Source organism: Saccostrea echinata, unplaced genomic scaffold, assembly GCF_033153115.1.
Source record: "Saccostrea echinata isolate AGI-Se365-2 ecotype Australia unplaced genomic scaffold, CSIRO_AGI_Sech_v1 ptg000033l, whole genome shotgun sequence".
Taxonomy (NCBI): Eukaryota; Metazoa; Mollusca; class Bivalvia; order Ostreida; family Ostreidae; genus Saccostrea; species Saccostrea echinata.
Window position 1 is genome coordinate 8,519,234 of NW_026889782.1, and position 19,962 is coordinate 8,539,195.

The 19,962-nt window shown below is 33.6% G+C and overlaps 2 protein-coding genes across 2 annotated transcripts; both read right to left on the reverse strand.

The window, feature by feature from the left end:
- Positions 1-2,185: 2,185 nt before the first annotated feature.
- On the reverse strand, positions 2,186-8,383 carry LOC133198075 (uncharacterized). The gene is made up of 4 exons (XM_061334223.1): positions 8,338-8,383; positions 7,417-7,557; positions 4,158-4,284; positions 2,186-2,543 (listed from the first exon to the last, which is right to left on the reverse strand). The coding sequence occupies exons 1-4, from the start codon at positions 8,381-8,383 to the stop codon at positions 2,357-2,359; spliced, it is 501 nt and encodes a 166-aa protein (XP_061190207.1). The 3' UTR covers positions 2,186-2,356.
- A 1,251-nt stretch (positions 8,384-9,634) lies between these two features.
- On the reverse strand, positions 9,635-18,110 carry LOC133198076 (multiple epidermal growth factor-like domains protein 6). The gene is made up of 5 exons (XM_061334224.1): positions 18,095-18,110; positions 17,732-17,944; positions 17,199-17,435; positions 10,405-10,545; positions 9,635-9,804 (listed from the first exon to the last, which is right to left on the reverse strand). The coding sequence occupies exons 1-5, from the start codon at positions 18,108-18,110 to the stop codon at positions 9,635-9,637; spliced, it is 777 nt and encodes a 258-aa protein (XP_061190208.1).
- Positions 18,111-19,962: the final 1,852 nt, after the last annotated feature.

Consider the following 19,962-nt stretch of genomic DNA (forward strand, 5'->3'; position numbering starts at 1 on the left):
ATTAATATTCAATTGAAAACAAATGAAATGATGTCTATATATTATAGGCATAAGTTAAATTTAAGTTAAATTGATAATCATATTATATTCTAAGCATAACACGAAATAAGAGGAAGTAATAGATTGCAGCTCTCAAGAAGAAGGGGGGGGGGTGTGTTTACAATCAGATATCACTTTTGGCTAAAAAATAAAAAAACAAAAACAAACCAAAAAAAGAAATAGGTTGCTGAGCTAAAGAAGAAGGGGGATGGGGGGGGGGTGATGGTTACAATCCGATCTCACGTTTGGCTAAAAAACCAAGTAAGAGGTTACAGATTTCAAGAAGAAAGGGGGGGGGGGGTGTTACAATCTGATCTCACTATTGGCTAAAAAAGCATATATGTGAACTACGTTTCCAAAATCTCCAATTAACACGGACCAAATTTAGTTAAGTTGAATCTTACAAAAATAAGTGAAGTTCATTTCATGTTGAAATGACACACACAACACATTCGATTATACCTTTCATTTGATGAATTTTAAATCATTGTGAAATGAATAGCATACATTGTGTACTATTCCAAAATTATCACATAAATACGAACTGTCTTTTCATTTCAACAGAGTACCCGATATGCAGCAATCGTCACTGACCCCCCCCCCCCTTACACTTTGATGTAAGTTTCTATACACCATATTTAATCGAACAAGTAATAACACATACCGTTTTTCAGCGTTTCTTTAACATAGAATCCATCCTCATCAAAAGAATCTAGGATTCTCTGCCCAGGCTTTCCTCTGCGTCTTTTTTCGACATGTTTATTATATCCCGCTTCAAAACAATTGGACTTCCGCTCTCTTTACACACGCGCATGCGCATTCTAGATGTGTGTAACGTCAGAGGTGTGTAAGTGAAGATGGCAACTTCAATCCGCACGATATCTGTGTAATCATGTGTTCGATGAAACCCCGAAACTGGGACACGTTATTTTTTTGACTTTTTTAGGATTAAGACATGTCAATTTTTCATTTTAAACGATAAAAAAGTTTGGGGACTTGATTCAAGTCCCCAATGTTTTTTATGTCCCCAATTTACGACTTGCGTATCTGTCGAAGGTCCCCAATATGGCCTTCCCACACACGCACCCTTACACACACACACACACACACACAGAGTTTCAGTTTTTGGAGATCATGATTTCCAACAGTCAGTCGGAATTTCCAGGAGTCATATTTGCACCCCGTTATTAGAAAAACTATTTTTTATATTTATATGAAGCAGAATTTTTTCAAAAACTTATACATTAGAAGAAGATACTTGCTGTGGCCTTCAACTCGATATTTAGATATTATCAATTAACAATAGTTATTTTCATTCATTTGTCGACTCGATATATCCCTGTGAACTAGAAATAAAAGATATAACAGAGTCTGACACATCTGTTTCATATTTGGATATTTCACTAAAAAAGACGATAATGGTAATCTAACAAGAAAATTTTGAAAAACGCCCACCTCTGAGGTTTTTAGATGTCCGTTTTTGCTCTGCTCCCGATTTGCATCGTTTGAAAGGACTTTCGAGCTTGATTACTGTTCGTTATCTTAATATTTCATTGGTAAAAGTTATTGTTAAACCTTTGAAAACTATTTTCTAAATGAATCTCTACAAAAAAGTTCATTTCAAATATTTTACTAAGCGGTCCAGAAAAAATTGATATTGATACCACTGACTGAGATATTGGACAACTTTGTCTCTTTTTTTGTCCCATTGTGGGCGTCATCGGCTATATATTTTCAATTTGCTTTCGTTGGTGTTCGACAATTACGGAATTAACATCAATTATTTAAAACACGGAAGCCAAATATGTTAAAATAAAAAGTAAAAGGTATAATGAAATATTTTTAACTATGTTCTTAGGAAAAATGCGTATTGTCGACCCTTAAACCAAGCTGTTTGCCTTTAGACTAACGGCCTCAGGCAAACGGTTTGGTTCCTGGGCCCGGCAAAACGCATGTCGCCTTCGAACCTTGTCAATAAATGAATATTATTGCTTTGCAACTGTGTTTTAAACAAAGGACATTGCACATGCATTCAGTAACATGTTCTTTCCAGTTTAATAACAATTAAGATATTTTAATTGAGAGAAAGAAATTTACTGTATCATACAAATTGTATTTTAATACAAAGAAGTGATTTTATGCAGTAAAGATAAAAAATACAGTATTCAAATTATTTTTGCGTGTCAGAAAAAACTTATATATTTTCAAATAATTCGATCATTAAACATTCTTACTGTTTCTCAGGAATATGATATGCAACATTTGATACACACAAACACATAAGGATTGACACACAAACTTCATGATGGTTTTTTGACTACTGTGCGATTACTTCGTACACAATTCCATTTGGATCATCTACCAGATCAACATAACTGTTATTTTGATACTGAGCATAGTTCCTGCTACAGTTACCTTCCTTAGGAATACCTGTAGAAAATTTAGTGATATTTTTGTCTTCATTATCGTCATCAGTTTTGTATGGTTCATCAGTGCTGTGTTTTCTGAGTGAAAGATAAGAAAAAAATCTTAAGCCGACTACATAGATAAGGTACAAGTTTTTTCCCCAAATTTTGAGACGGTGATGATTGCTACGGCAAGAAGCATAATAAAATCTTAATTATAATATTCCTAATATTATCTCCTTACTAAACACCTATTATCACCAAACCTAAGCTAAAAGCAAATTTTGAACAAATATGCTTAACGTTATTGAAGAGAAAATACATTCAAAATCCAGTACAATGAATAAATGAACAAGGTGAAAATAACGAACAGTGATCGATCTAAAAAAAAAAAACAAACTAAAAACAACATATAAACAATACAAATCTGTGACCAGTGCAAACCCCTGGAAATTCCAGACGTGGGATCAGGTGTCTAGGAGGAATAAGCATTCACTGTCGACCGTGAGCTCTATGTTTTGATCGAGTAGACGGAACATTCCATCGTATCTTGATTAACAAGAAGAAGTCTTAGGACAAGTAACTGTGACGTCATATGACATCACATATATAAGCGTTATGAACAAATTACTATATTATTAAACCACTCTATATCTACAGTGTAATTTTGTTTTTGTGTACCTTCACCGACATTTTTGTTTGAAATATTAGATATTTCATAGTGCCCATCGGACTGTCTGTTTTTCAGTCAGTTTAATTATTTTGTTTGCGTACAAATCCGATTCTTTTGGATGGAATTGATTCTTACTTTAGTATTTCATTACTTCTAGTGGTTTGACGGTATGTCATGTTCTTGCATTTTAAGGTAACTACCGTTATATATGAAAATCCCTATGATTCAAGTTTATGTACAACGCGTATTTGTAATTGTTGAACATCTGATCATAAAAAAAAGGTAGTGTCAAATTGGAAGGAAACAGATTAAGGTGTTTCCACGATAACACTTTTATGGATTCAAAGTAGAATAACTTCAGAATTTAACTTTACATATATCATTTATTCAATATTTACACAAAAATGTTAAGGTTGCCTCTTTTTTGCGATATCAGACGTAAATAAACGGATGAACGAATCACGGTAAGAAAATTACATAAATTACATACTTTTGGAAAATAGCATCATCATCATCATTATAATGATAACAATAATAATACCAAAATATAGTGAAACTTGATATTTTTTTTGAATTTTGGATATCAGGGAAATCATTATACTAAAGAGGTCTTGTTACATAAATATAGAATCATGAGTAGAAGTTAAAATTGTCTTTTACGATATTACAAAATTCATTGAATTTGACTGATATGGTAACAATTACTCTTAAAATTTTCTTATTTTTATATTCTTTTACTAGACAAAATTCATTGAATTTGATTGATATGGTAACAATTACTCTTAAAATTTTCTTATTTTTATATTCTTTTACTAGACAATATTTATTACAACATCTATTGAAAGACATTCCTGTAAATGATATATTTCTTTAAGACAGAAGAGTAATGAAATATTCGCAAATTTAAACCCATAACGTCAAAAGAAGGTGGAAATACCTTTAGATTCATTCTGAATAACCCATAGTGTAGAATGTAACTGTACAGATAAATGATTTAACATTAACAAAGATATATAAAAGTATTTCTTGGACTGTTTTACCTTATTAGTCCCTTCAATATGAAAATGAGGACAAAAATCAGAAAACTTATTCCAATTCCCATAGCAATCCCAGCTCCCAAGGAGATCCTATGTAAGGAACTTTTCTCATCCTTGATATTGAAGGCATCTATCAACGAGTGGATAAAAATCATAAAAATGCTAAAATTAAAAATTCATTAACGATATTTTTTCTGGATTAAATTATACGGAAGCCCAATAGTGAAAACCAAAAATAAATAAACAAAAACGAAATTATTAAATAAAGAAAACGAAATTACTAAATAAAAAGCAAACGAAATTATTAGATAAAGAAAACGAAATTATTAAATTAAGAAAACGAAATTATTAAATAAAGAAAACGAAATTATTAAATAAAAAACTGAAACTAAAATACGGAATATATAGATGTGCATGGTAAGGGCCTGAACCCATGAATCATTCCATAAAGCACACGTGTTCTATGACCTGATTTTGTTTCGATATTAAAACAAGTGTGATATTTGCATTTACACCCAGCTATTCCAGTATCGATAACATAACCAGTTGGAGTAGACAATCATAATAGATGAATAGGGGAGAATTTTACCTTTGGTTATCCAATATGCTTAGATCTATGTTTTTATCTTACATTAACATGATTAATGTGAACTTAATTTGACCAGTCTGATGAATTGGCCAGTGATGACAAGTTTACGTTAGTATTAGCTTTCTTAAACCCTCAACTCAGAAGGTCTAATTATTAGCAAACAATGAATCTGGACATGAAACATCAAAGAGATTATGCTAATAAATTGCACAAATATTTAAGATATACATGTCTGTTAAGATTCCGTTGTTTACAACTGCTGGACCTTATAACATTTAGGAAATTCCCATGGTTATACATCTTTTTTTCAATTATAGCACAGGACAAAAAATGCTGTAAAATGATACGTTACCGATCGAAACCCATTTTAAATTATTGCTTAAAGAGAGCAAGTGCAAAAATTAAACAAGACAAGTTGTTACAATGAGTAGATTTTAATGATTGCTTACTTTATTAAAATTAAGCAAAACACCTCTAATTTCTTGCACAGGCGCTCCCCATGTAATTCTGTAAATACCGAATGATAAGTATATATATATATATATATATATATATATATATATATATATATATATATATATATATATATATATATATATATATATATATATATATATAAGGTTGATTTTATATAGTATTGAGGGGTAGACATATATATATATATATATATATATATATATATATATATATATATATATATATATATATACTTACAGAATTACATGGGGAGCGCCTGTAATTTCTTGGTCATTTATCAAAGCATAATTAGAAGTGATGCACTAACTATTTGTTCTCTCATATTCTAAATGACAAATTCTCAATCTGTATCTATAAGTCAGTGATAGTTGTGAACAAACAATGCACACACTTGCATAATAAATCCAACAAGTATTCAAATCATTCTCTTTATTGTTTCAACAACCTAAGATTTATGGGTACACAGATTGGGAACTAGGTTTAGTTCGGGGGGAATTCAGCGATACGATACGCAAGGCCTTGACCTTTCAGCGATTCATGAGCTCTTTTGGAATGTCATTAATTTTATGTAAGCAGAAACAGCCATCCTCGCTACGTCCAGGCTTACAGGCTCAAACTTTGACGTTGTTGGGATGCGACACAGCATCAAATTCCCGTAAACAAAATTGAACAGTTATGAATCATTTACTTTACAAATGCGAATTATAGGCTATGAGCACATAATGTCAATTTGACATTTATCTAAGTTTTTTTTTTTCATTTCTCCCACACTTGTTTCAATATCGAAACAAAATCAGGTCTTTAGAATTACTAAGTGATGCTTTATAACACGTGCGCTTTATGGAATGATTCATGGGTTCAGGCCCTTACCTTGCACATCTATAAATTCCATATTTCAGTTTCAGTTTTTTATTTAATAATTTCGTTTTCTTTATTTAATAATTTCGTTTTTCTTTATTTAATAATTTCGTTTGTCTTTCATTTAATAATTTCGTTTTCTTGATTTATTAATTTCGTTTTCTTTACTTAATAATTTCGTTTGTCTTTTATTTAATAATTTCGGTTGTTTAATAATTTCGGTTGTCTTTTATTTAATAATTTCGTTTTCTTTATTTAATAATTTCGTTTTCTTTATTTAATAATTTCGTTTGTTTCTTTATTTAGTAATTTCGTTTTCTTTATTTAATAATTCCGTTTTTATTTAATAATTTCGTTTTTTATTTAATAATTTCGTTTTCTTTATATAATAATTTCGTTTTTTTTGTTTCTTATTTTTTTGGTTTGCACTATTGGGCTTCCGTAAAATTATCTATGTTTTATTTATTGACCAAGTCTTATCTTTACAATGATAAAACATAGATAATTTAATCCAGAAAAAGCAATCAGCATGATAATACAAGTGCTACTCCTTCAACTACTACTAAAAGAACAGGGGGCCAAAGGGTCTTAACGGTCACCTGAGCATAATACAACACTGTTTAAAACAAAATTAACTGATAGATAAAGCCCAGCCCTAACAACAGACCCACGGGCCAAGATATTCATAATTTTTGAAGAAGTGTCCTTGCCCATCATAACTATATTTTTGGTTTATCTGCTAAATACTTAGGAGGAGATAAGAAAATATTCAAAGAAATAATGTCCTTTCACTATATAAACAATAGAACCCCCTCCCGCAGAACCCCTCACCCTGGAGCCACAACTTTCACAATTTTGAAATAGGCACCTTGATCATCATAATCATGCACCTAGTTTATCTTCTTTACAAACAGCTGGAGAGGACAATATTTTCAAAGAATTTATGCATTTCACTATATAATCAATAGAGCCCCGTCCTAACATCAGAACCCCTGACCCTGGGGCTAAGATATACCCAGGGTACATGTATTTACTAAAATTGGCTGAAATTGGTGCAGTTGTTCCATAGAAGAAGCTAAAAATGTACAAAAGTTAACAACCGATTCACGACGAACGACGACGGACGAAAACAGATAGCAATAGGCCACCTGAGTGACTCATGTGACCTAAAAACGATTCAAGGCAAATCCAAAAGCAACAACAAGGGGAAATGAACAGAATTAAAAAACGTTCGATCAATAATAAGGTTAGGTTCAAATTAAAGGCGAATTTAAAAGCATAAGACTTGAATAAATATATAGATTGCTCTGTTTGTGCCAAAGCTTATATTTTACTCACAATGAAGGCAAACAGGAGGAACATATCCCACAGTGCATCCTCTGGGACAATTTCCGGTTTCCTTGTCACAAACGGTGCTGTTGTAGCAGTTCCTGCTACATTGGCTAGCACAGTCATAGCCAAACCAGCCATCTACACAGGCTACAAATTAAATCAAATAAAATCAGAAGAGAAAAAAAGAAGATGGATGAGAAGGCATGAAAGGTGAAAAATTAAATCTTAACCATAACAAAATTTCCTTCGAAATTTCATCTAACCTAAATGTATACTTTCTCCAAAATTTGCAAAAATCTCACAAAGATTGAAATTTTGCCTATTAAATAGTATACATACACTGAATAGAGCAAAAAGGATAATTTTACAGACATTAACATAATTTTTCAATATGAATGGGTCTTCGCTCCAATCTTTTGAAAGTTTAACCTCAAAGTTTGCGTAAGAATGTACATATTTTGGTTAAAAAACATGAAGCAAAGACCCACTATATCTTAAAAATACACTTTCACGCCCTAACATTCGCATGTTTCCGAAAAATATTTAAAGTCCATTTGGTCAATGATTATATCACAAACATGATTAAAATGCCATTATTCATTAAGAATTGTGTAGTGTGGTAGTTAGCGTGCTGGTCTCAAAAGAAAACGATACTCAGGATTTTTATTGCTAGGATTCGAACCCCGCGAGTACGACATCATTTTTATAAGCAGAGGTTTTGTCAAAAAAAAAAAAAAAAAACAAAAAACAAAACAAAACAAAACAAAACAAAACAAAACAAACAAACAAATTAATTCCCCAGAAAAGTGTTGTTTATCCTAATTTCATAATTTCAATAATGAGAACTTTACTCTAAATACTAAATTAACCAATTGAATATGATTTTTATATATCTGAGGCTACAGGCATTCCGCAAGCCTTGCTCACCCATCTCCTTTAAAATTACAGTCATTTGTATGACATTTGTATCCATTTTATAAGTCAATGATTATGAATATTTTTATATAGAATGTTTTCATTTTATTTTACTAAAGGGTAATCTTCCTTCATCTATTCTAGAAAAATTTCTATATACATGTACTAGTCACAGCATATGCCTTGTACGCTCAATTACATTTCTGTCTTCTGATTTAGTAAATCTTAGTCTATATTTTTTATCAAAAGAATTCTTATAGAAGATGGAAAATAAAAAAAATATAATTAATGCAAGCAAATTAAGTTGCATGTATACTAAAAGAAGTGCATTCTGTGACAATTTATGGCTGAAGATCAAAGTTTTAAGATGGAACGCAATAAGTTATCGATAGTAAAGTTAATAGTATCTCTAAGAAAAAAGTAAAACGTCCTTAATAAAATTTCAGCCATAAAAAACAATATTCATTAAGATTGGCAAGAGTGTAGGCAGGTAAAATGCTCTTATATCGCCATACTTTCATTACAAAATTTAGTAATCCACCCTGATTTGCATCCATTTTTACATGACCCATCAGATTTATCACAGGTAGATCCCTCGTCACAGTTCCCTGTACATGTTTCTGAACAGTTCACTCCGAATGTACCATCGTCGCAGGCTGTAAAGTAAAAAAATGCTTCTACATAAATGTAGAATCCTAAAAATAATCCTAGTATTTTTTTTTCCACTTTCAAATGTCATTAACTATGAGACTTTTCCTACATCAAGTGGTTTTCCACAAGTATTTTTACATAACCTACGTTGATCACATCTTGTTGATGGTTTCCATCCCTTTGCGCAATGACGTGGACAACTTCCTGTCACGTGATCACAGGTCTCATTGTTTTCACAGTTACCACACAGATAGAAGCAATTAAGACCATATTTTCCCGCTACACATGCTTCAAATAGTGAATTATACTTTAATTTTCAATGACCTTAATTGTAACACTGCTGTATAAATTATACAGTAGAGATTTATAAAGGGTAATTGTAAAATGTCTAAACTGTTTTCTTCCTAAATAAGTTGGATTTAGTCATCTCAGCAAATGTTTATCGTGTATTGTTGAAAGGTGTACCTTCGGTGTGTAAAATTCAACATGCTTTCTGGTGACCAAAAGAAAATAAATAAAAAATCAAAATTTGAAAGTAGTACTCATTTCCTCTTGTCGTGTAAATAACAACGGAATTTATTCAATGAAATTTAAAGCACCCGGTTTAATGTCCCATGATATGTTTATTGAAAATGGAAGCTTAGATTTTTATGCATCGTCAAGTTTCGTAGATTAAAAATATCTGCTTACCAGGTGTATCGCATTTTGACCCTTTCCATCCCTGTTCACATGTACAATTTCCGTCCTTGAAACCACATGACGCAGGAGGATGACAATGGACACTACATATCCCAGTACAGTTTCCCCCAAACATGCCTGGAGCACAGGCTTTAAAAAATTAAAATATACAGAAACATAGGTAATCTATGTTTACAGTGAGTTTTTGCCTTTAAGCATATATACATGTAAGACATCATCTAAGACATCATGTAAAACAATTATATTCTGCTTGTGCGTATCCATCAATGCATCATTCATGCAATTTCAGCCTGAGGAGGACTTAAAGATCTGTTATTTTTATACCCTTTAACCTGGTCAATCATTTGGAAAAAAATAGATTTGTTTCAGTACCCAAATCATGATTGGTTGTGTAAATCCCTTGATACCTCACCAATGCAAGATTGGTCAGGATAGGATTGCTCAGGAAACCTTTTAAAATATACTCACCTATTCGGATAGTTTAGCTCAGATGCAGCATACAAAACAAGTATGGTCAAGTATTGTTTGAATTGATTTTGGAATTGACTTGCTTTTAAACCATAAATTATTCATACATCTAAAAAATACATACATGTATAGGTCAAATCTAGCATCCAAAGCAACTCTGATATCATGATGCATTTAAAAATTCACTTTTTTGGACACGGCGTCTTTCCTACATTTTTCAAATAGGTTAAATGATATAGAATTGAATTTTTTCATCCTTACTTGTGCAGGTAGGGGGTTGAAGTCCAGCATGAGCACAGCCCGAAATGTCACATTCGCCCGAGTCAATATCACATGACGATGGATTCATACAGTGGTCACAGGTCAGTGAACAGTTTTCTCCATAAAAACCCGTCTGACATCCTGAATTTTAAACATTTCTTAATTTCCTACATGTTTTTAAAAAAGCAATATCCATTGGAAAAATACAATAGTTTGGTTACTGTTGCTACGAAAGGCTATCAGAAAATAATGCAAGTAATGTTATTCCATTGGTTTCCTTAGTAGGTGACCAATGTCAATGTCACACACGTGTAGATACATTCATAACCTGTATCTGTCTAAAATTTCTCATCGTTTAATTCACTGTTTCAAAAGATATATACAAAAGAAGAAGGGGTAGTCGTACATACTGACCATTTTCTCCCAGTGACAAGAAATCTACAGTGAAAGCTGAAATAAGGACCTAGATAAAAGTGAGAGGCATTCTTGACATACCTGCAAAAGTCATTTTAAATGAAATTTGTCAGGTTTAGATTCTGCTGTTTCATTAAGCACAGTTTGTCCCTGGTTGAAAAAGTTCAAGAATGCCTAGAGGTCGTTAAAGATTCCTCAAGGCCAGGGCGACCAAAGACAGCTGTTACTGATGGAAACGTGGCTGCAGTTAAACAAATGATAGAGGAGGATTTCAGATATACTTTAAAATATATCGCTAGTGTTGTTGGGATCTCATCGGCAAAGGGACATGAAATTTTGACCCAGCCCCCCCCCCCCCCCCAACCTACATAAAATATGTGCACGATTGATACCGCATCTCTTGACACCAGAACAAAAGTAAACGCGTTGCCAGAAAACATTTAAAAATATATCAAAACTGTGACAGTAGAAGAAAGTTTGCTGACCTGTTAACAGGTGATGAAACTTGGATATACTTTTTTGAACCGAAAAGAAAAATTAACAATATGATGTGGGTTAAAAAGAATAGTAAGCGTCCTGTCATTGAAAAAAGGTGTCAGAGTGCTAAGAAAATTTTGTATGCTATTTTCTTTTATTCTAGTGGCCCAGTTGTGCAAATTCCAACTCCGCAAGGTCGAGGTATCTCTGGACATTTTTACAAAACTAATGTACTGAAAAAAAAATTTAAAAAGTTATGAAAAGAAAAGACCAGTCATGTTTGAAGAACCTCAAGCTCATTTATGACAATACCCCAGCTCATAAGAGTAAAATAGTTCAGAGTTTTTTGAAGGATGAAAAGGTTGTTCAGCTTCCCCATCCTCCATAATCTCCCGACCCTAGTTCCTGTGACTTTTTTCTATTTCCTAGACTTAAAAATGTTATCTGGTAGCCGATATACTTCGCGCAGTGCAGTTGGTAGTGCTGTTTATCAGTGCTTAGACAGTATTCCAAGGGAAGACTACCTAGGGGCTTTCAAATCATGGGTATGCAAATTGTAAAAGTGCGTGAATGTAAAATGTGGTTACTTTGAAGGATTAAACTAGTTTACATTTTGATACATATCGTTCCTTTTATTTTATTGATATACTTGCAGAATTTTCTGATTGTCCCTCGTAAATGTAGCCGCTAGTTCTCCAAACGGCTCCCTACTCCCTTTTGTGCTCCATTACCTGTAATCTTCATGAATTCTGCATTTTAAACTTAACCTTACTTTGGAATTTTATTCTGTATTTAAGTGCAGATAAAGCCTTTAATGTTTTCCCCATTTCTTGAGGTCAGCTTATTGAGAATCTTTCAATTTAACGAAAAACTTATATGTAATATTTTAAACAATAAGTAATGTACCGAAATACTTAGAAAATACTAGTGTCATTCAAAATTCGTAGACTTTTGTCATAACTTTTTTATTTAACTTCACAGTATAACCAAATTCAATACACATATTCTAACAATAGATTCAAATAATTTGAGTAAAAAAATTGGAATATATCTTGATATTTATCAAAATTATCAAAAATTCAATACAGGAAAAATGGGGTCACGAGGTAGGGTCAAAATTGAGTTAATTACTAATTATACAATTTATAATGACAATAGTGAAGCTTTAATAAATGGAAACGAAATAAAATATAAATTTTCAAAATTAGTATTCTTCTATTACTTCAGATGCTAAAATGTATTGTGATACATTGCTTCCATCTAAAGATATCAATTTCTAAAGACAGATAGACTTGATTAAAATAGGCAAAAAACGATGCCGTCGAAGGACTTCACGGAACGGCGAGTAACGATAAAATTTCGTTTTGCATTCGGGAAACCTCTATACAGAGAGAGGCAATGGTCTTACAATTCCAAAAAATGAAACTTCTACATAAAAGTTGATAATTTACCGTTTTCACATATCTATTTAAGCTGATTTGGAGGTAATTTTTGTTCTCCTGATTGAGATCGCAGGGTAATTGGTCAGTTGTGAGGTGTTAATTACTGTACAAACAACATGTCGTTACCCCAACTGTCCTGTAATTCTTGAATGATGTTAAATAAATCACCGTTGAGCAATGTGAACCATTATGTCTATCTTTTGCAGTTATATCTATCAAATTATATTATTAGACAAACATTGTATATTAAGTGAAAGTTCAGACTTAGTTTTGATTATGGCGACAATGCAGAATGTGTAACTTCTGCTCTAAAAAAAATATCAACGTCTGATTTCTCAGGCATGTTTCATGGTTTTCTTATTTTTTTTTCTATCAATTGAAATTGAAATAAAACATATGTACATGTAGTTTCCTGATCAAGATAAACACATATTGTTTCTAAAATCTTACTATGAGTAGAGCTACTTTAAAAAAAAGTCAAGAAAATGTGTATTTTGATACGATTAACCGGTTAACCGGTCGGAACGTCTTGCGGTTAACCGATTAGCAATTTTGTAATCGATTGCCATCCCTAATATATATATATATATATATATATATATATATATATATATATATATATATATATATATATATATATATATATATATATATTGAAAAGACAGTTTTTGAGTGGAAGATATGCAACGAAACAGGTTATAGTAAAAAATAAGAGTTGGTAACGTCATGAAATGTTATGTGCGCTTCACTGTTGCGGAACTTGTGAAAGCAGAGTTACCCGGTAAAGAATTTGAAAATACTAATAATCTAACTTAAGCTACTCGAACAACTGTACACAAACTAGGCGTCAGGTGTTATGGGTGCGTTTTTATGAATGGGTAAGACGCTACGAACCGGGTACGAAATAGAAAGGCAGAGTGATTTTGAGAAACTTTCTCAATGTTTTATGTCACCGTATCGAAGATTCGGGGGTATATAGTTTTTGCCCTGTCCGTCTGTCTGTCTGTCTGTTTGTCAGCAAAAACTTTAACATTGCCCATAACTTTTGATTGGTTGGAGCTATGGCTTTCATATTTTACTTGTGTATTCCTTGTGACAAGACCTTTCTTTGGGTACCAATATATTTGACCTTGACCTTGGAGTTTTGCAAAATTTTTCCCAACTTTAACCTTGGCCATAACTTTTGAACAATTGGTGCTAGGGCTTTCATACTTCACATGTGTATTCCTTGTGACAAGATCTTCCATCAGTACATGTTGCCGCCGTCAGAAAAGTAACACATGTACATATATGTGCCTCACCCTCACTGTACATATTGTCGCCCCACAGATATTGTTGCTTAAAGATTTCTTTTGTTGTTTTTTGATTCTTTTGTGAATGTAATTGGTGTATGAATCACACTGACGTATCTCGTATGCTATTTAATGCAGCGTAATTGTGACGGTACATTTTGTCGTTCTGTTCATATTGTCGCCTGCGACAATGTGTACCTACCCTCACTGCGCATATTGTCGTTCATCAGAACATGTCGCAGCACGGCAATGCTCCATATAAATATGGTTAGAGAAACCAAAAAGTTTAAAAATGGTCATATACACTTAATTTGATCGCCGAAATATGGCTAAAATATTGCCGACTCAGCGTTAAACAATAATAATCAATCAATCAATCAATTTATATAATTATATATGACTAATTATTGCTTTGTTGTTTTGGAGAAGATAATTTTTAAAGAATTAACCCATATATTCCTCTGTGAAACTTTGATCGCCCATTGTGGCCCCACCCAAGGCCAGGTTAGATTTGAAGATACTTGAATCTGCACTACCTGATGATGAGTCGCCCGCGTGGCACAGTGGTTAGAGCGTCTGCTCTAGAGTCGCGGAGTAAGGAGTTGATCCTTACATCGCGGGTTCGAATCCCACTGTGGGACGTGGAGACCGGTCCTTCGGATGAGACCGTGTAAACGAGGTCCCGTGTCGTAGTAGGTGCTGGCACGAAAACGATCACTCACTGCTCAATGGCCGTAAGTGCCGAGTATAGGACAAAATTTGCAGCTCTCCACTGGCAAGTGGTGGCGTCTCCATATGAATGAAAAATTCTCGAGAGGGACGTTAAACAACAAACAAACAAACAAACAACCTGATGATGCTTCCACGTAAACAACATTAATCACGGGCCTACTGCTGTTCTCAATGGTGGATCCAGAAATTTCAGAACGGAGAGGGGGGTGGGCAGTTCGGAATTTAGCAGTGAGCAGTGAGGAATCTTTTTCCCACCAGCACCTCAAAATTGAACTTACGATATGTACAGAAGCTTTCACATAACTATCATCTCTTCTGACCTAGTACTTCTTCAAAAAAGGAATGAATGAATTTTTTTCTAAATATTCTATGAAAAACTTTGATCACCTATTGTAGCCACCCCCCACCCCCAAGGGTCATGATCTGGATGAAACTGAATCTACACTTTATAAAGAAGCATTCACATAAGTTTCACTTTTCTGAAACAGTGGTTCTTGAGAAGATTTTTTTACTTCCCTTATTTGAACAAACTGGAATCCCCTTTATCCACCGATGCTTTGTGGCAAGTTTGCTTGAAATTGACCCAGTAGTTCTTGAGAAGCTGAAATTGTGAGTTTACAGAGAGGTGGGTGGTCAGACAAAATGTGATCAGAAAAGCTCACTTGAACTTCCAGTTCAGGTGATCCAAAATGTCAACCCTAACGACAATTATATCGGCATTGATTGTATAAGAATAGCGCAAAAATATATTTTCCAAATAATTATTACTACTGAAAAAAAAACCCAACAACTAATACATGTATTCAATATCCAGATATATATTACAAGAAAAAAAGAAGAGGCTGATTTATCAGATATCTTTGGTTTAATTTTGGTATCTTGACATATCATTGTGATGTACATCAATCCTGGACACAATTGTCTGACCAACAAAGTTTTCTCCCTATAGTATTGCGAAGAATACTGTCTGTCCCCCTCCGTGCGTGTGTTTGTTTGTCTATCTCTCTTTCTTTCTCAAGTAAAACTTCGTCAAAACAATGTATCGGCGACAATATATGCCGGCCTTGACTGTACATATTGTCGCCGACGACAATATGTGCTGAAGCTTAACTGCATATTTTGTCGTCCGTTATGCAGGAGGAAAATAATTCTCGTCTCGGTACATATTGTCTCCGGTGACAATATGTACCGATGGACGACAATATGTGCAGTGAGGGTAGGTACATTTTGTCGCTGACGACAATATGTACCGTCACATACCACCATATTTGACCTTGACCTTGGAGTTTGACCTACTTTTGAAAAACTTTGACATTTGCCATAACTTTTGAACGGTTGGTGCTAAAGCTTTCATACTAAGCATGTAATCCTTGCGACAAGACCTTCCTTTGGATACCAACAACTTTGACCCTTTGACCTTGAAGTTTGACCTACTTTTGTAAAACTTTAACATTGGCCATAACTTTTGAACGGCTGGTGCTAAAGCTTTCATACTTCACATATGTAATCCTTGTGACAAAACCTTCCTTTGGATACCAAAAACTTTGACCTTTTGACCTTGACCTTGGAGTTTGACCTACTTTTGAAAAACTTTAACCTTGGCCATAACTTTTGAATCGTTGGTGCTAGAGCTTTTATACTTCACATATATAATCCTTGTAACAATACCTTCAATTGGATACCCTTTGACCTTGGACTTTGACCTACTTTTGGAAAACTTTAGCCTTGGACACAACTTTTGAAAAGTTGTTGCGTGACAAGACCTTCCTTTGGATACCAACAATTGTAATCCATTGACCTTGACCTTGGAGTTTGACCTACTTTTGAAACACTTAAACATTGGTCATAACTTTTGAACGATTGGTGCTTCAGCTTTCATATTTCACCTGTATATTTCTTGTGAGAAGGTCTTTCCTAAGGCACCATTAATTTTGACCATTTGACCTTGATGTTTGACTTACTTTTGAAAAACTTTAACCTTTTCCATATCTATTCAATGGTTGCTTTTAGGGCGTTCATATTTCACAGGTATATTCCTCGAGACAAGACCTTACTTTGGGTACCAACGTGTTTGATTTGCATTTGAGAAAGTTTAACCTTTGCTATAAGTTGCATACGGGGGCAACAGTGTTTCACAAACACATTTTTTTTTTTTACAGTGTTGTTTAGTGTGCTCCGTGCTTACAAACTGTTGCTTTTAAAATTGCCTAACATGAGTTCCATTTAATGAAATGGAATGAAGCTTCACAAATCGACAAAATAACTGTTTTTATATATTATGAAAATGTCTTAACTTAAATCTAATAAAAATAATATGATGATGAGGGACTTTGTCTACGTATTTTTTGAATGTCCCTCGTATATATATATATAAAACATTCAGTCAATCCGCCTGAACAACACACTGAACATTTAACATTAGAGTTTCATGTCTTACCGAAGATTTGAACCTCGCATATTTCTAGCATTGGAACTGTGTCTCCTGAATATAAAACGTTTGTTGTGTAGAACCAAACAAAGCGGGATGTCCCTCTGCAGTCATTGGTCAGAACAGTAGGCAGAACTTGATTTCCGGGGTCGCTATAGCATGTTTGGGCATGGGACAAGTTAGTACTATTTGATATTTTTATGGAGTATCCGCGTAAACGTATTGTATTGAGAGCGGTTGATCCTCCTAAATAAAGATATAAATGATTTAAATATTCATTTTCATGATCTTTGCATTAAAAATGTTTGTCTGATTATTTTTCGGAAGCCAAAATAAAACATGGTTGAAAAATATCTGTCTGGTGGCCGGAAATATTTTTTTCCTCACGCTACCGCCAGTTATTTTTTTTTGTTTCTATCCTGAGTATTAAAGACTTCCATATATAATGGATGCTCAATACCGCACTTTTACCATCTTAATTGAAAGTTATGGTTACCAAAAAATAAAAATTCAATATACATACCGATTTTCAAAAGACTTACTATCATTGCGATACCAGAACCTGACATCATTCAGGCTGTAGACATGACCTAAATCAACACGTAACCAGGCTTCTCTGATTGTGGCATCAATACCGGTGTGTGAGCAACTGACAATGTCTTGACTGGTATCCCCGTCAACTGTACGGGAGGGTAAGTAATTTTGAAAAACACTACTGCTAGCTGCTGTTGTCACATATGGAACAACTAATTGCTCTGGAAAATACATTTGAATTCACAAAATAATATCTTTTTAACATAAATTCTATTCTTTAATTTTTTTTCTATATGTACATTATTTATATTCATGATTTAAAAATGTCTCAAATGCAGCATCTGAAAACTGACTGGTGCAAAGAAACATACTGGATGCATCATCCATGCAACTCTTACAAATATAGGGCATAAAGTGCTAGAAAAGAGAGATCTGCTAAAAAAAAAAAATGAAACCGACGACTGAATATTACACAAGCTCCTCCAGTTTTGTTCAAACATAAATACACGTACTCCCTCCCCTGTTCTGCTTTTGTTCATCACAAGATACCTGTAGCCCTTCAGATTTGACCTTAAGTCAAACTTATGACACACCATTAGGTCATGAGAAACATACTCGAATAAAGGAATGAAGGATTCAGCAGTGATGGTCTGGTCTCAGTTTCTCTTTTATTTCACTCATTTCTGACACAAAAAGACAGCGAATCTATAGAAACAATTGTTTCCTGTTGTTGCACTAGGTTAAAAATATCCACATATCATCACGTCGAGATCCCCCAAAAGCCATACCCTCTCTCTTATGTGGAGTATTCTAAATGATTTGAGACATGACTCTTCTAATGCACCAATGAACACGTGGTGGTACTACAACAACCTCACAGATGATTCTGCAGCAATCTGAAGTTTTAACCATTTTCCTAAGTAATGGCCAAATTCTAATTGTAGCTGAGATGCAGGTAACAAGTTAACTTATTATATAAACAGATGAATGTTTATAATTGATATTATTGTATGCTGTATTGTAAATGTGTCGTTCTTACGTATTGCTTACAGGGTTTCTCACATATTCATTCAGATTTTGATGCATTTCACCCTATACCCCCTATTTTGCATTTACAATATTACGAGAAAAAATGTGTACAAGTGTATACACACATGAATATTCAAAATTCCATTTCATTGTTTAAAAAATACTATTTAGTTAAACGCCCATGGTGCACGGAAGAATCAAACTATACAGTAAATAATTCCGGAGGATATTTTACGTTTGGGTTTACATGTACTTTATGACTTGGTAATGTACAGTTATTGTAGTTTTGCTCATTTACATTCAAAACATGCACTCAATAGTATCCAGTAGGAGCAAAACATGGTCGATCGTAACACGATTTACTTATGTTTATTAGCTAAAGGGCAAAGAAAATTTCCTTCCTTTTATATCCTATTTGACAGTATTTCCCAATTGAAATCTTCGAGGAAAGTAAAATCAATGCAGTCAAATGGAAGTTATTCAGATAAATGTTGATACTGCTAAGTGTTTCATAACCTGTATTTTTACTTTCAGTAGAAACAGTTACATCAGGATCATTTAAATGTATAATACACGAAACATTAAAAAAGATAACTCGACTATGTGGGGTGATTTATGCATCACACCCCCTTAAGTCCCTCCCAATCCTTTTATACCACCTCCATTTAAACCTTTTACTACTATTATCTGTTGATCACGGTACATTGTATATTATTTAATGGAAATCACATTTTACACCCCCCCCCCCCCCAAATCGACTTTTCTTTGTCACCCGTTTTGATGCCTTTACTTAGTACTTCATACTTGTTTCAACTATTCGTAGAAGCAGAATATTATTGTGTAGAATCATGCTCGAGAATTTTTTTCAGGCACAATGGGTGGTCCGGGGAGGGGGGAGCTGCCTCATCTTTTCCGAACATAATCTTTTCCAGTTGATTTAGTACGAAAATATTCATTAAAGGCCTATTGACCCCCTCTACCCGCCCGTGACCCCACTTTCTGTTGCAGTACAGTGAATTTTTCCAACGGTATTAAGTATTAATTTTTTTCTCGTCGAAGAATTCGAAGTTATTAACATCCCCCCACCACCTCTTCTCGTGTTTGGAAAATTTTGCATTTTATTTTTTGAATTTGCTTGTCGAAGATTTTTAGGGAGGTTGTCAGTTATTTTTCTGGCTTCTATCTCCCCCACCCCATCGATCCCTTCCCA